The 18,474-nt window shown below is 34.8% G+C and overlaps 1 protein-coding gene across 2 annotated transcripts in view; it reads right to left on the bottom strand.

Annotated features, from left to right (window-relative positions):
• LOC133527836 (transient receptor potential cation channel trpm) overlaps positions 1-18,474 on the bottom strand; it is a 399,070-nt gene that overhangs the window by 54,204 nt on the left and 326,392 nt on the right. For both annotated transcript variants that reach the window (XM_061865024.1, XM_061865026.1), the window contains 2 exons: positions 5,119-5,275; positions 4,748-4,849 (listed from right to left, as the gene is read on the bottom strand). In XM_061865024.1, coding sequence (XP_061721008.1) covers positions 4,748-4,849; positions 5,119-5,275 — 259 coding nt within the window. The remainder of the gene's footprint in view (positions 1-4,747; positions 4,850-5,118; positions 5,276-18,474) is intronic.

The raw sequence follows: 18,474 nt of genomic DNA, 5'->3' as shown, positions 1-18,474 counted from the left end.
AACAGGGATTTAACCTTTGTTAACACCAACAAGGTGGCATTAGAGAAAAAACACCGTTTCAAACTCAACCCTAAGACGTTGAAATAAGCAACAAATTTGAGCAAACAAAATAGCAGATGTGAGTTTGTGAAAGTTACTCGTTGATAAGGGCTTAGGAAGTAAACGCATTGTTAGGTCTTGGGTGTAATCAGCCTTAGTTTAATTTGGACTAGCTTACAAAACCTGGGCTTGGCTTACTGTAACGTCTTTGTCGACGTGTAATTTAGGCTAATAGATATTGCTAGGTTATTACGGGCTGAGAAAACTCAGCATTTTATATATTTTATATCTGGCTAAGTTTTACCAAGAAAGAATAATAAATATGAGGACTGATAAGTCAAATTAGTTACTTTTTTTTACTATTCGAATGAAAATCACTTTATAGAGTTTCAAATAAATCTACTGTATAGTGACGTCAGTTCTCATTAACGTCAGATTACCTTTTCATTAGGCGCCTGCTATGTGATTTATGTTTAAATAAATACTTGTCACAAATATCATATTCCTGTAATAGTTTCAGATTATGATTTGTTTCTTACTTGTTAATATTTGAATAAAATATCACTTTGGTATTTTTACCTAGTGCAGGCAGGTTTTTTTTAAAGGAAGTTCCTTATTGAACTGTTGGCGTGTGGGGGCTAGGCGAAAAAAAATATTTTTCCGTCCGGCCCCTCTTTTGTTTGAATTATTTCTCGAGAAAAAGTAGCCTAATTTCACCGACTTACGTATATCCTACAGTGGCGCAGTTGGTAAACAGCAGGGCTAAGATGGTCAGCTGTCTATCATTTGTCACCATACCTGTCACGCTCTAACAAATATGTAAGTGCGAAAGTGACGCATGATATGACAAGTGACAAAAACACGGCCATGATACCGCTGCAGCTTAGAAACAGGTGTTAACAGCGACGATCCGGGTACGATTGCCGGACTTGTATGCAGATAATACTGTATGCATTTTTTTACAGCTGAATTTTATATTTTTGATTGACTATACGAGTGTGAAGCGTGGGGAAAAACGTATCAGTTTCAGCTGGAACAAAAATGTTTTCTTATGTTTACCTCCCTGCCTGTAAGTCGCATTTCTGAACAGATTTGTGAAATTTTGTTAGCAAATTCGATAATTATTATTTTGTCGATTAAGTTTTCTTTGTATTTATTAATCAATAATATAATACGTTTATCAATAATAATACACTTTGTTCCGACCGAGTGTTCCACGAGACTCACGCATTTTTTTATTACTTTCTCTGCCTTGTCGTCCGACCCCCGCTTGAGACTTGAGGCAATGTTATTTTCGGACCTCAGTGTTATTCGGTTTCCTTAAGCCCTCCGTCCATTAGATAAAGCCACACTGTAGCTGGTATTTGCCCAGTCAACAGCTGGGTAAGATCATGAGCTCATTTATTTATTTTTTGGCATTTCCGTCTCTGGGGATTATTAAAAATAAAAAGAATTTGAAGAATATCAGAAGTCGGACAATGTTGAATAGGTTTGAGGTTGGTTTGAAGTAAATACAATAGAAAATAGTTAAATTGAACTAAACCCTCTTGAAATTCTTTCTGATTGCTCTCGAGTCTCGAATATCGTTCAATCCAGTCAATTAACAAAAAACAACACGGTCACGGACACAGTGCTATTCCCGAAATTGCATAGTGTGTAAATTGAAAATTACATTCCTTGAAAAATGCCTAAAACGGCATAAGATAATTAATTTTCATAGGATTAAGTACTATTTGTATATACTCGTAGTACTTAATCCTATGAAAATTAGGCGTCTGTTGACCTAATGGCGGATTTGTCAAAGTACCTAAAAATCATAATCTACCAAAGATGTGATGACATATCTGTACGTGAACATATATTAAACTTCAAATTGCACAACGAATATTAAAACCTAGCAATTTTTCGGGAAATTCAAAGAAATAGTGATACTGCGAAGTATGGCCTATGGCTAAATGACACAGTAACTAAAAATGGTTTCACTATGACTGATAGTACATGCCTTCTAGGCTTGCATAATTTACTGAAGCGTTAGCGAAGGTTTTAACTCGGGCATATTGCTTTCGTATGTCCGGATGTTCTCTTCTAATACAGGTCACAATTCTTAGTAAATTCTCGTCAAAATTTGTAACCAGATTCTATGATTAATGGTTTTTTGTCGATTCAATTTTTGGAAATTTTTGATATGCGGAAATTGGTACATAGGTACCTATAACGTCTATAGCGCTTAAGACCATTGTGAGTTAACTGTGATAACGACTCGACGTCCTCAACGAACTAAGTATTTTTCACTTTTACCTTTCCTAAGTTCAACGCGAGGTCTACAGCTAACAGAGCCACTAGTTTATCCTAAAGACATAGTCCGTCTAAGCTAATTTTGCAAAGATTTGAACACAACAAAATGAGGGAGATTCATTGTAAACGTCATATTTTTCATAGAAATTTGAGAGCTTCTCGTTCCAACTCTAAATTCTTTAATAAATTTATTTTTCTTGCAAAAACCCGCTCCTTTTTTGGCTATTGTGTATTTCATGCCTTTCTGCCTTTCATTCTAACCTCGGCTTAGAGAACTCTCGATGTTCGTGGCCTTAAGCCCTCCGTCCATTAGAGAAAGCCGCATTGTGCAGCAGGCATTTGCGGTGTCGCTCAATCAAGCTAATGGACAGATGACTTTATGTATGGCATATTTTCTCTTTGCATACTACAAATATGGACTGTGCAATGTAAAACGAGATAATCTGTTAATTTGTTAATGGTCTGAATATGTAATGTCAGAATTCCATATGGTTAAATTTTAAGGTTTAATCCCCGACGCAAAAATTGGGGTGTTATAATTATGTTCGATGCCAATGTCTGTCTGTTTGTCTGTGGCATCTGTGGCATCTCCAACGAATGGACCGATATCGATGGTTTTTTTTAACGTGAAAGCGAGTTTCCTTGCGGGTCTTCTTAGCTATGTTTGATAGAAATCGATCCAGCAGTTTGAAGAGTATCAGCTATTCCAAAATTATGTCAGGCATTTTTGGCATGAAATTGATCTTTTTTGACATATAGCGTGGGAGGGCTTTTCATTTTTTTTTAATAGCTATTATTCTACAATATATAAATAATTATCTTAATCATTGAACTGTATATATTTGAGAATTGATTAGTACTTCTTCTTCCTCGCGTTATCCCGGCATTTTGCCACGGCTCATGGGAGCCTGGGGTCCGCTTGACAACTAATCCCAAGATTTGGCGTAGGCACTAGTTTTTACGAAAGCGACTGCCATCTGACCTTTCAACCCAGAGGGTAAACTAGGCATTGTTGGGATTAGTCCGGTTTCCTCACGATGTTTTCCTTCACCGAAAAGCGACTGGCAAATATCAAATGATATTTCGTACATAAGTTCCGAAAAACTCATTGGTACGAGCTGGGGTTTGAACCCGCGACCTCCGGATTGCAAGTCGCACGCTCTTACCGCTCTTATCGCCACCAGCGCTTTTTTTTTGAGAATTGATTAGTACAAACTATTATAATCCAGAGTTTCAAATTAAGCTTGTTCCAGTCGAGATGAAGATTATGCAAATGGTAATATGCTAATTTTATTTGATGGATCGTTTATTATGCTAATACTAGAATTTACTTCCTAATTGGACTTACAATTACTGTGATTGAAGAAGGCCATTGCGTAGAACCGAGAGACATCTATGGCAAACTAGCCTCTAGGAAGTTAGCCTCTAGATCTTCTATCTTTCTTTTTTTTTTACAAATGTGGTGTTGTTTGTAGACGGTTGCAAAACGTTAAAAAAAAGTTTGAATTTAGTTGTATTTTGAACTTGGTTGATATTTATTTGTTACCAATTTGACACATAGTCCTTATATATATGGAAATCATATATAACTTGCCCTAGGTGCTAAGAGCAGGAAGAAATATAGCATACTTAGATTGGAAGTCAATCGGAATTATTTTTATTGCTAAACAAAAACGGACCATGGTATGTTATAGATAAAATCCAGTACTACCAGAGTAGCTATGTTCATTTTTATGTCCGACAATAAGGATTTGTGCCTAGTAAGTGTGCAAAGAGGGTGAATGCTTTATGTTCAACATAAAAGCGAGTACGCTACCAAAGAAGGTAATAATAAAGTATTGGTCTTACTGCGGTTTAATAGATTAGATACTCCACATAATAGTCTCCTGTATGTCGTTGTGATATTGTACGCTTTTCAGAATATTCAATTAAGTGACGAATTTGCCTTTCTGTACGTCTAATAACATGCAGCGTTTGAACGTAGCCTTTTAATTTCTGTTTGTGTGTATGTCACCGTATGTTAGTAGGACTGCTGCACTGTTACTGTTGTAGAGAGAATAGCTTAGCTTGTTGATGCGAAGTAGGTTTCATTTTGTAACGTACGCATGTAACTTCTCAGCTGCGCGTACGAGTGTTCCGCAAGGTATATATCTAGGACCACTTTTATTAATGTGTAAATTAAGGGCACCCGGGTGGAAAACGTCTGTCTGGGCGTCCCAGATACCGCTGGAGTGACGAAACCCTAAAAAACCTGTCCACCCTCGGAATACCCTGGCGTGAAGTGGCGCAGAATAGGGCAGAGTGATGCTCTCTTGTGTCAGAGGCCTAGTCGGCCTAGATCCTATTTGGGTCACTGGGCCAGTGAAGTAGTAGTAGTAAATTAAGGGACAGTGTAGAACTTTCCTGTACTTACCTGTAAGCACCTCCCATGAGCTTGTTTATGACAAGTCCAATATCGTGTAATGTGTACACGTAGCCCCTCGGAAGATGTGGCCGCACGTCTCTCAGGATGTACCTGTGGGAATTTCCCATTAATAGTTTAGGTATTTAATACAAATAATTTGGTATCAACGGTTCAATACTGCGATTTCAGTATTAAATGTTGAGGAACTTCGATATTAAGATATAACCATCGCTCTACAGCACCTGAGGATGAATCTGTAACGCTCTTGGTGTTGTACAATTCTTTCAAGCGTTGGATGGTGAGGAACTTGCGCATGGAGACGCCGTTCTCAAGCAAGAGCTTCACGAAGTCTCCAGCATGTACAGACTGTTGCTACATACCGTAGTGTGTTGCTGGGTCCGCTCTTGGTGTTGTACAGTTCTTCCAACCGAGGGATGGTGAGGAACTTGCGCATGGAGACGCCGTTCTCGAGCAGGAGCTTCACGAAGTCGATGCGGTCGTGCTCCAGGGCCTGCATCATAGCTTCGTCCAGAGCACCTGGGAAGAGATAGAATTATTAAGAGGTTTGTTTCCTAAACATAACTTAAATATTTCTCACAGATATATGCTCTATTATTTATTTAATTTACGCGTATCTTTAGTGAAATTTAATAGGAGGTTTAATAAGGGATATGACGCTTACAAAATAAAATTAGATAAGCAAAATTAGATATTTTTATGAATGATTGTCTTTCGCCGGAGGGGATTAAAATTTAATCCTTAATATTCGTGGAGTTTCACAGAAAGGAAACTACCAATGCTAGCGCTGTAATAATAAATTCGAATAATGTCTAACACAATAAACGGATTACCTAGCAGATGTACATAGTTTACTTACTTACTTATTTGGCGCAATGACCCAAAATGAGTCTTGGCCTCCAACACAAGAGCACGCCATTGTACCCGGTTCTGCGCGGATTCACGCCAGTTTTCTCTACCTCCACTCTATCCGCCCACCATTACTTAGAATGACCTACAGGACGGCGTCCAGTGTCGGTCGTACATAGTTTAGTTAGTTTCAATTGTAGGAGCTTATTATAAGTTAGCTAGTTATGTTAAAAATATGCGGTAGGTAAAGGTAAGTTTTTTACTTGACGAAAAGCGGCAGCTAAATATCAAATGATACCTTATTCGAACATAGCATTTGAGGAACTCATTCTTAAAAGCTGGGAATTAACATCCCGACCTCTAGATTAGAAGATTTTCTAACTATACCATTTTTTTCTGTAATATATATATGTGATAGGAAGACTAACCCCCTTATTTATAAAACTGAAAAAACCTCTGTTAAATTATGTCTCTTTCTAACAAAAACTAATGTCAAAGGAACGGACAAAGACAAACGATTATCAGGGAGTTTTTAGAAAATAGTTGTACCCAATTAGCGTGAGTTGTGACGGAAAGTTCAGTTTTGGGACCATAAGTAATTAAGCATTAAATTTCAATAAAAACTTGATTCTAGTGTTTCATTACTATAAGCGATATTACAATGTAAAAATGGCAAAAAGTTGATTCCCATAAAGATTTCATGCTTAATTTTCGTCACAAAACTGACAGCGAATAACTACACTAACACTTGCGTTTATGAGTAATATCATCTAAATGTAATATATTTTATGTTTATATCACTTGCTATCTTACGCGGCAATAGACAATGCCACAAGTATCTTTGGCACTTGTGAGCTGAGTGGGGTTGATTTTGATAGTATAAGTACGGTAGGTATATTAGTTACGTGATTATTTTTTAGTACACAATTTAAGTGATTTTGTAAAAAAAATGTCTTTTGTATGCACACGTTTTTGTTTTAGATTTTAAGTTTGGACATGTACCTATTTTTAGCGTGATGATTATTGTACTTAATTGTTAAATAAAGAGTTAATTTTTGTTCTTAAAGACATTTAGTCACTCTTGCTTTACTAAGGTAAAATAAACGTCACTTAATTAAACACTTTCAGAAGCCTTTATTGCAGTTGCAGTATGTAAAATTTTAAAAGGTAAGGCTGCAAAGTTCACTAATTATGTTGTTTTCCTGGCTTGTTGTGACGTCTCCTCAACAAACTTAACGCTACAAAGTCGTGCATAAATCTTGAAGCTGTAACTTGAAAATAACAACTTTGTCAATCTTTTAATAACTTCTTATTATAGGACGTTATTGTAACTAACTTTTAATTGGACTTGCAGCTTGTGTGTTAAATATTGCGATAAAAATATAGCTTCTGCACTGTCGTAAAGATTAAGTTTAAGCTAAACTGACTGTGTAGGTACTTTCCTAACTTCTTAATATCTCAAATTTAAACAGTTTTCGTCTTCGTTGTTATACAAAATGCGCTAAATATCTTAGAGATTATAAATATGTACGGTCAATTCCTAGGTTTTATACTAGGTATAGAACCTTGTCGCTTAGTAGATACATGACATATATCACTCAATAATCCTATCGTAGAAGATAAACAAATTGATTCATTATGATATGGTTCTATTGTGGCCTAGGTATCATATTGGCTATTTTTTAACAGGATTAAATCACCTACTCTTGTGTATTTCACATAACTACCTCTCGCCTATAATGAATATTCTGGCATTGAATTACATCATCCAAATCAAAAGGGACCTTATGGCGGTCAGCGCTACCATTATTAGCTGCGCGCCAATACTAATGACGTAAGCGCCAACCGCAATAAGGTCGCTTTTGATTTGGGCTGTCACAATTATATATTATATATAAGTGCATTTATTGACATACTCGTAACTGTATAATTTATAATTGCATATTCGACATTGGTTTTGTTTCTTAATGATATAATTTGTCGAACCTTTTAAGGTGAAAATTTCTGTATTATGTATAATTAATGCAATGATTTTTCTGGATTATCTTGTTATTATTTGAATTTATTTTTGATGATCACAATAATAGATTCTTTAAATTTACATGAATGGAATTCGTGCTGTAATCATATGTTGTGAAATAAATTAATGTGAGTAGAGTTTACGGTTTAATAAATATATACCCTCATCTGTTATTTATCAGTGATGACAAATAAATGATAGATAATATTTACATTGACACATTGCAAATAATTTGCCTAGTTAAATTGCGTACGGGCAGATTTTATTTCTATTTTTTTTTTAGTAATAGGCCGCAAACGAGCTGACGAGCCGCCTGATGGGAAGCAGTCATCGCCGCCCATGGACATAAGCAACATTCGAGGAGCCACTTATACTTACTTTTATTTATTTGTTAACACTAATAATTATCAGTACCCCTAGTGTAAATTTATTCGATGGCGTATCGTGACGTACGCGTTAAGTCTTATTTGTATGGGATTTTGAGTTTCCTAAACGTTCCGCTTGGCGCGCTGCTTTTACATCCCATACTAAATGAGACTTAACGCAAACGCGTACGTCACGTCAAGATATCGAATAAATTTACACTACGGGCTCAGATGAGGGTATATAAGGAGTATTTTTGTACTAATCCGTACATACTATTCTATACAATTAAATACAATCGTATTTAAAATAAAAGGGTGATTTGAAATGTTCGCCTTTTATATTACATGACTCGTAAGACTTTCTGAACAGCGTCTTTTGAGAGAATTTATGAGGTGTTTCTCAAAACATAGTTTTTTCTTTAAGTTTGATAAGCTACTTAATACGTTATTAAATTGTCTTATGTTCGATATTGCACTTTTTTTGATTTGAATTCACTTTGAGGTAGTTACATGTAATTTCTATTTTTGTGTATTTGCGATTTCTACAGAAATTTGTCTCTCATAAAAAAAAACCTCTGTCACGGGGTTAGATTGGAGAGACTTCCTGACTACCGAAGATGAACTCCAGTTTATTGGTATAATTTACCCGTAAGATGATATTCCTAAAAGCATACAACTAGTTGTGAAAATTAAATTCAAGTGTGGCATTGTGGAAAACGACAGGTAGAAGAGTATCAAATTGTGTTGTAGAAAAAGTTACGAAGTACATTGCAATAAAAATGAGAAAACTCAAACAATCTGATATTTCTCAATATAATTTTATTGTTATTATATGTATATATTATTGTTGTATATAGTTCAAAACCAAAGTTCAAAGTTGTTAGTTGTTGTAGCAGTGGTGGCCGAGTGGATATGACGTCCGACTTTCAATCCGGAGGTCGCGGGTTCAAATCCTGGCTCGTACCAATGAGTTTTTCGGAACTTATGTACGAAATGTATGTGTATGTGAAGTCCCCAATCCGCATCGGGCTAGCGTGGGGACTATAGCCCGAGCCCTCTCGCACATGAGAGGAGGCCTGTGCCCAGCAGTGGGACGTATATAGGCTGAATTATTATTATTATTATAGTTATCTACATTTTACATTAATATATATACCTATATTTACATTAACTTAGTAAGTACTGTAAATTAAGTTAAAAGTGTTATTTACATACCCCGTACCAACTTTGCTTCTCTATTTGGCCCAAAGTTTGACTGGTAGAGAATGCCTTGGGGCATTAAGTCCGCCTTTTGTAACTGTATATTTTTACTGTGCAATAAAATTTAAATAAATAAATATATTTTATCTACAGATTACTGAAAAAAATAATCTGCTTCATCATTACAAAAAAAATAAAAATATACTAGATAATTCACTGCCACTTTTTTTACTGAACCACTCCTTATATCATATACCGAATCTTAGACTATTAATATATTACTCTGAGAACAGACCTGATAAATAGCTAGTCAATAAATGAAACTCCATTATAAACTTCTAATTACTTGTAACCTTTCGTAGAATGTGTACCCACCCGCTGCCGGTCATAAATTTAAAATATGCCCGGGTTCAAACTTTCCGGGTCAAGGATAAGGGGTTTTTGATTTATTGACTAATTTATATTTGATTTTATTGTTTGGCACAAAGTTTAAAATTGTTGTATGCCTTCCGAAAACGTACTTCCAATATTCGGTACTTAGAATAATATGTACATAACTAGAGTCAGACCAAGCTAAGTTGGCAACGATCGTGATACCCCAGCCTGTGCAAGTGTTAAGTAAACGTCATAATTTCATAGATGTTTGACGTTTGAAATAACACTTGCACTGTCTGAGCTGTCAAAATATTGGTCTGACTCTATGTGTCTTTGTATATGTATCGCACGTTAGATATACCAAAAATATGTCGTAGGTACCTAATACATGAAATGATTGCACTATTAAAAAATCAAGTGCGACTCGGAAACACCCACCGAGGGTTCCGTACTTTTTAGAGTTCCGTAGCCAAATGGCAAAAAACGGAACCCTTATAGATTCGTCATGTCCGTCTGTCTGTCCGATTATGTCACAGCCACTTTTTTCCGAAACTATAAGAGCTATACTGTTCAAACTTGGTAAGTAGATGTATTCTATGAACCGCATTAAGATGTTTACACAAAAATAGAAAAAAAACCAATAAATTTTGGGGGTTCCCCATACTTAGAACTGAAACTTAAAAAAACTTATAGGTCTTTAAAAATGATATTGAGGTTTCTAATATCATTTTTTCTAAACTGAATAGTTTGCGCGAGAGAAATTAAAGTTTCATTTCGAGCCATATAACTTGTACGAAATGTTAAAGACGCTATCCGCAGTTAGTTCTAATTTTTACCACCTTATGCGCTGGGATCGCTTTACTTACCCCCACCATGCACTTCGCACGGTCCCAATAGCGGCAACAGAAATACATCATGTGTGAAAATTTCATCTATCTACCTATCACGGTTCATGAGATACAGCCTGGTGACAGACGGACAGACTGACAGACGGACGGACAGCGGTGTCTTATTAATAGGGTCCCGTTTACCCTTTGGGTACGGAACCCTGAAAAAGTTAATTTTTAACGTTATTCTATCAAACGAAATCATTACGTTCAAACAAAATCTTTAATCCTTTAGGTTGGCTTGATGAATGAAGATGCGACAAAACAGTATATAATTTTACACATATATCTGTTTCATATCCAATGAGTTGAGACCTATAGGCCTATTCAAGTTTTAGTTATTCGATCGATTCTGATATGATACTGATCTGTCTTTCATTACTGACATTTCTTCATCCAAAAACGTTACTTTTGACACTGACTACCGGTAACAGATCGAATAACTAAAATTCGATGTGGCCTGCGAGGTTATACTATTCTTTTTGAACTGTTACATAATTTATATAATAATTTACTTGTATCTCTATAAAGAAATTTATAATACCTAACATCTTAAAACACAATTAATATTTACCAAGTCGCTATCCGTGGTATCTCTTGTACAGATAAATTAGCAATTAAACGATTTTCCTTTATAAACATTAGAGATAATTTCTAATCACTTACCGAGTCAAAGTCTCAACGAACCGCTACAAGAGGTTATAGTTGCTGGCTACACCACGATATGATACTGGAATATTTTTTTAAGTTATTTTGTTTCGGTCGAGTTCATATAAATAAATATAAATATAATAACTATAATAAGGCCATAGATGTTTGACGTTTGAAATAACACTTGCACTGTCTGAGCTGTCAAAATATTGGTCTGACTCTATGTGTCTTTGTATATGTATCGCACGTTAGATATACCAAAAATATGTCGTAGGTACCTAATACATGAAATGATTGCACTATTAAAAAATCAAGTGCGACTCGGAAACACCCACCGAGGGTTCCGTACTTTTTAGAGTTCCGTAGCCAAATGGCAAAAAACGGAACCCTTATAGATTCGTCATGTCCGTCTGTCTGTCCGATTATGTCACAGCCACTTTTTTCCGAAACTATAAGAGCTATACTGTTCAAACTTGGTAAGTAGATGTATTCTATGAACCGCATTAAGATGTTTACACAAAAATAGAAAAAAAACAATAAATTTTGGGGGTTCCCCATACTTAGAACTGAAACTTAAAAAAGCTTATAGGTCTTTAAAAATGATATTGAGGTTTCTAATATCATTTTTTCTAAACTGAATAGTTTGCGCGAGAGAAATTAAAGTTTCATTTCGAGCCATATAACTTGTACGAAATGTTAAAGACGCTATCCGCAGTTAGTTCTAATTTTTACCACCTTATGCGCTGGGATCGCTTTACTTACCCCCACCATGCACTTCGCACGGTCCCAATAGCGGCAACAGAAATACATCATGTGTGAAAATTTCAACTATCTACCTATCACGGTTCATGAGATACAGCCTGGTGACAGACGGACAGACTGACAGACGGACGGACAGCGGTGTCTTATTAATAGGGTCCCGTTTACCCTTTGGGTACGGAACCCTGAAAAAGTTAATTTTTAACGTTATTCTATCAAAACGAAATCATTACGTTCAAACAAAATCTTTAATCCTTTAGGTTGGCTTGATGAATGAAGATGCGACAAAACAGTATATAATTTTACACATATATCTGTTTCATATCCAATGAGTTGAGACCTATAGGCCTATTCAAGTTTTAGTTATTCGATCGATTCTGATATGATACTGATCTGTCTTTCATTACTGACATTTCTTCATCCAAAAACGTTACTTTTGACACTGACTACCGGTAACAGATCGAATAACTAAAATTCGATGTGGCCTGCGAGGTTATACTATTCTTTTTGAACTGTTACATAATTTATATAATAATTTACTTGTATCTCTATAAAGAAATTTATAATACCTAACATCTTAGAACACAATTAATATTTACCAAGTCGCTATCCATGGTATCTCTTGTACAGATAAATTAGCAATTAAACGATTTTCCTTTATAAACATTAGAGATAATTTCTAATCACTTACCGAGTCAAAGTCTCAACGAACCGCTACAAGAGGTTATAGTTGCTGGCTACACCACGATATGATACTGGAATATTTTTTTAAGTTATTTTGTTTCGGTCGAGTTCATATAAATAAATATAAATATAATAACTATAATAAGGCCATTCTTACACAAATTGACTAAATCCCACAGTAAGCTCAATAAGGCTTGTGTTGAGGGTAGGTACTTAGACAACGATATATAATATAATAATAATTCAGCCTATATACGTCCCACTGCTGGGCACAGGCCTCCTCTCATGTGCGAGAGGGCTCGGGCTATAGTCCCCACGCTAGCCCAATGCGGATTGGGGACTTCACATACACCTTTGAATTTCTTCGCAGATGTATGCTGGTTTCCTCACGATGTTTTTCTTCACCGAAAAGCTAGCGGTAAATATCAAATGATATTTCGTACATAAGTTCCGAAAAACTCATAAATACAATGAAAACACCCATGACTCAGGAACAAATATCCGCGCTCATCACACAAATAAATGCCCTTACCAGGATTTGAACACGGGACCATCGGCTTCATAGGCAGGGTCATTCCCACTAGGTCAGACCGGTCGTCAAAGTTCATGAACATTTTTACAATCTAACATTCCAAAAATATATTTCTGCACTAGAGCACTGTACTTTCTAAATACTTTTTTTTTACGATAAGTAATTAAAATTCTGGTTTTAAATAGATTTGTTGTACAATTTCCATTCCATATTGAACTCCCCATTCTATAAATAACGATATTTTTACTTAAATTGTTTTAATTGAATGTACCCTCAAGAAATACTATTGAAGTTAGTACTTAATCGTGTTTTTTTTAATACACATGTATTTTACTTTCCTCGTATTCGAAATGAAAAGTAGAATATTTAACTCGGGTGAAAGGCACCTTTTCAGTCTCGGATAAACTACCTCGACAGAAATGGGTACTTTCATCCCTTGGTTAACAATCTACTATCACACGACCTTATCGTCAGTGTCATACAAACTTGTAAGTATACTAGGGTGGGCCATGTAACACGAACAAATAATGAAAATTCGCAATACATTGCGTCTTGGAATAAACACTAAAGTGTACTAAAAATCAAACCACAATTTATTTTTAAAAGTCGCTGAACAAATGTAGGTCAGTTTGAGGAGAATAGTTTACAGTTTAATTTATTGCTTCTATTACAGGGCCTACCTGGTATTTATAAAATCGGGCTTGTAAAGATTTTGGTGAACTCTAATGTAGGTATGGTACCATGGAAAACAAACATATGGCCTGCCTTATCGATGGTAAATAAGCAATGGTTATTATAGGCTATGGAAGTATCTATTGTCCTAAGAAAATTCTATAAAATTAGTAAGGCTTTAGGACGACTAAACCCTCCCGAATTTTTGAACAGAAAATTCTCATCTCTAACCAGTAGCCAAAAGTAAAGCGTCGTCCCACAGTGCGCTCATAAATAGAAATAGTTAAATAAATAAATATTGGACATTCTTACACAAATGGACGAGCCGCATATTAAGCTCAAGAAGACTTGTATTTTGAGTACTCAGATAACGATAATATATAATATATAAATACTTAAATACATAGACAACGCCCATGAACAAATATCTGTGCTCATCACATAAATAAATGCCCTTACCGGGATTCGAACCCAGGACCATTGGCTTCATAGACAGGGTCACTATGGACTAGGCCAAACCGGTCGCTCCCCTTCGTGCTCGTCCTCGCGCTAGCATTGAGAATAAACGACCATTTAATAATGAAAATTCTGAAGTTATTAAAGGCTTGCCGCAAATTTTCAGGAGCCTTTGAAGGTTTTCTTTAACTGGTTTCTCAATAATATTTTCCATTGGGCTTAAGATGGAGTTCACTTAATAATTAATTTGTAATTTGAAACCACTTTTATTTTCAATTGCTTAGAAACGGAAACTTGCTAAAATTACGGGAGGACCTTGGTTATTCTTTGTGATTGACGGATGGTATTTAAATATTTGATTTTGTGCCTCAATGTGATTATGAATATGGTAAGTAAAGCGAAATGAATATGCTTTATCGATTTTGTTTAAAAAAAATTTGGGGACTATCTTACACAGATCGATTTAGGCGCAACCTACGCAAAGCTTGTACTACGTACACAGCTACTAGGCCACGTAATACAAACTTGAATAGATAATATATATACATACTTAGATATCTTCATAGAAACATCCAGAACTGAGGAACGAAATATTCGCTCAATAAAACACACAAATAAATACACTGGTAAAAAGCACCTAGCCTACCTCGACTTACTTTCAAGTACCTAACGGATATAATTTATAAAGTATGTATATCCATAATATCATTGCGCGGATGGAAAGGATGAAACAAGCAACAACAAGAAGTATATGTATAAACAGTAGATTGTTAACCAAGGGATGAAAGGCTCTCATTTCAGTTGAGGTCGTTTGGTATTCGATAAATACCGTTCGATCCGTATCCGAGTTAAACACTCTACTTTTCATTTCAAGGAAAGTATATATAATACTTGTGTATTTAAAAAAAAACATGATTAAGTATAAACTTTTATAACATTTCTTAAGGGAACTTTCAATTAACAATATAGGTTTAAGTATCGTTATTTACGGAATGGAGAGTTAAATATCAGAATGGGAATTGTACAATAAATCCATTTAAAACCAAATTATAATTTTTTATCGTTAAAAACTTAAAAATGTACTTGTAATGTTAAACGCATTAGAGCAGAAACGTATCACTTTCTGCACACTTTTTAGATCAATAATAACCCACTTTCGGGGCATGAGAAATGAAAAACTTAAAAACTGATTGTCATGCGATAGATTTTTATACTACCTATTGGAAATTAGAAAATAACTACTTAACTCAAATTCTTCAAACGATAATTACCAGTTCAAAGTTTTGTAAGACAAATGAAAAGGGCAAGGTGACTAAATAAATACAGGGTATTTATTGTATTTATTTAGTCACCTGCAATAATTTACGGGCTGAATATATGGATCATTCTGAGGAACTTTTACAGAAGTGGACCCTCAGCTCCCATGAGCCGTGGCAAAAAAACCGGAACAACGCGAGGAAGATGATGATGTAAGTCCGGTAACATTGTAATATATGGTACGGTCGAGATGACCGATAAAAGCTTGTACATACCTTACCTACCAAAAATGAAATTTTTGACATAAAGTTTTTCAAAATTATGTAAGGCATTTGTAGCATAAAATGGATTTTGTTGGAATATACTGTAGTGTTTATTTTTATTTTTAAATAGTTATCACTATATGATTATATTGGGATGTTTTAATAGTTAAGGTATATTTTTAATCCTTTGGAACCCCAATAATAATTGTAAGATTTTGCTTACCAAGAAACATGAGTAAATAAAATAACCTCATTTCCATCATTTTGTGTATCTATCACAGACTCACTTGGCTTTTCAGCCAATAATTAAATATTGGAGCGATTCACATTCAATAATTCATACGAACTTCCAATCAAGTTTATTCAACTGAATGGTTGAACGAGTGAGTCGGTAATTTCCGGTCATCGAGATAATAAATATGGAAGTTTAACTATTATTAAAACAAAAATAAATATTCATCCTTCCTAGATTAAATTGTACATTCTTATTTCCAGAAACTATTACTGCAATTTTTGCAGATGCCTATCCTATATGGACTCTACGAGTTTATGGTAATACATAATTATATTTTTAACATATAAAAATAAATAATCATTTGATATTCACCACTAGCTTTCTGGTAAAATCTAGTCACAGAAATTTTGAGGAAACCTGCATACATCCGCGAAGAAATTCAAAGGTGTATGTGAAGTCCCCAACCCGCATTGGGCCAGCGTGGTTACTATAGCCCAAACTCTCTCGCGCATGAGAGGGGGTCTGTGCCCAGCAGTGGGACAAATATAGGCTGAAAAACGATCTCAACATTTTGGTGGCGTAGAGGCGACGTTGCCCAACTCTATAAAAACGTCTTGGTAAATACATACTGTTTATTTAGTCACCTGCAATAATTTACGGCGTGAATATATCGGTCATTCTGAGCAACTTTTACTATGGGACCAACCTCGAAATCCCGAAAAAAAAGTTGTCTGTTTCATACATTTTGGTTGTCTGACCTTGACATTTTGTATGGGAGAGTATATATATAAGTAAGTAAACTGTTGCAGGTGATTAAATAAATACCTTGTAAGTATACATGAACCATTGTAGTGCAAAAACGAAGTCATTTGGTTACGAAACATAATGCATGTTGTCAGACAGACTGTCATTTAACGTTATATACAATAGCAATATACAAAAAAATATTCATCCAAACAAATAAATTACAAGTAAGAAAATAAACATTTAAGGATACTTAAAGATCTTAATAAACTAAACTAAATAATGATACTACAAATAAAAGTAATAAATACATGTGAAAGTAATACAATTAACTTGAAAATACTTACCTAATTAAATCGTTATATTTATATCGATATTGTCCACAGGTCTAGAATGTAGGTGACGTTCGGAAGTTATTTTCAATGGTGCTCAATAAGTTTTGCTACATAGCATGTGAGTAAAACAAGAGAATAAACAATTTACAATAAGAAATTTTCGAAAAAATGGATTCCGCTTAAAGAGGTCCCAACATTCCACTTATAGAGATAATTCGCTGCCAAGATCCTGGAACCGAGAACTTGGGTCCACTTAAAAAGGTTTCCCACTAACCCAGGTTCCACTTACTTATCCAGTTTCCACTGTGATTTATTTCGAGCCGTGAGGCGAGATACGATGTAATAAGTCGATGGTAAAATGTCTAATATTTCAAAGGTTTGTTTAATAAATAAATAAAAACACCTAACAGTACTTTCATATTATTATTATACGTCCTGCACGAATATTTTTAGGGCGGGCAGTAGCCGTACGTTAGCTCTAGTTACTTAAAAAGATTACTTTTTGCACTACAGAACAAAAAGAATGCATTTACGCTCATTACAAATGAACGCCTCTTTTTTTACATAAATAATCTGTCTATTTAACGAAATTACCTATAAAATACCATTATGTTACATTATGACGGAACGCTATCTCAAAATGTACCAACAAATTTCCTTGAAACACCGTCTCATGCCAATTGACTCCTTCTGTCTCTTTCAATAAGGTCTCTTAGTATTTCGTTACATAAAGTAGGAGATTTACAGCATTTTCAATCTTACCTTGTTGTTAACAAGGTTCTATTTGTTTTATCATAACGTCAAAACAAGTGACTCCTTCAAATTCGCTTGCCAAGACACCTGATGCCAAAGTCGTTTTATCATTTCATCAAGAACTTTTGTAGCTTGACACGAAGGCAAAATGGGTTAGGGTTCCGTGTGAGGAATCTATGTAAACGTGTTTAAATTTTGTTCGGTTTTAATTATCATTCCGTTAGAAATTTGAATGTTATTATACAGGAATATTAACGAGTTTATTCATATCATGGATATGTTTATGTTGGAAGTATTTTCATGTCATCTTTAACTTCTAATAGAACTTCATATTATATTAAAATAAGGTACAAAAACATATCAATAAACATTACAAAAAATTACTTAAAATTACTGTAACGTACTACCTATCTTTAAATTGATTTGAACGCAATTGAATTTGTAAGTAGTATTTTCAGCATCCTTTGAAATTTAAAAGATTGCTAATTAATAATTGCTTTTTGGCAATGGAAGACATCGTGAGAAAACCTGCGTCAGCAACGAAAGTATCAGCGTGATGATAACCGCATCAATAAATAAATTTGAAGGATTTGCTAGTAACTGCATTATAAATAATTAATGATTGTAGTATTTTTCATTTTAAAAATGTATTTCAAAAAATAACAAACATTCAGCTAATCA

Source organism: Cydia pomonella, chromosome 18 (assembly GCF_033807575.1).
Source record: "Cydia pomonella isolate Wapato2018A chromosome 18, ilCydPomo1, whole genome shotgun sequence".
NCBI classification, from domain to species: Eukaryota; Metazoa; Arthropoda; class Insecta; order Lepidoptera; family Tortricidae; genus Cydia; species Cydia pomonella.
This window is presented reverse-complemented; position numbering and strand designations above follow the sequence as displayed.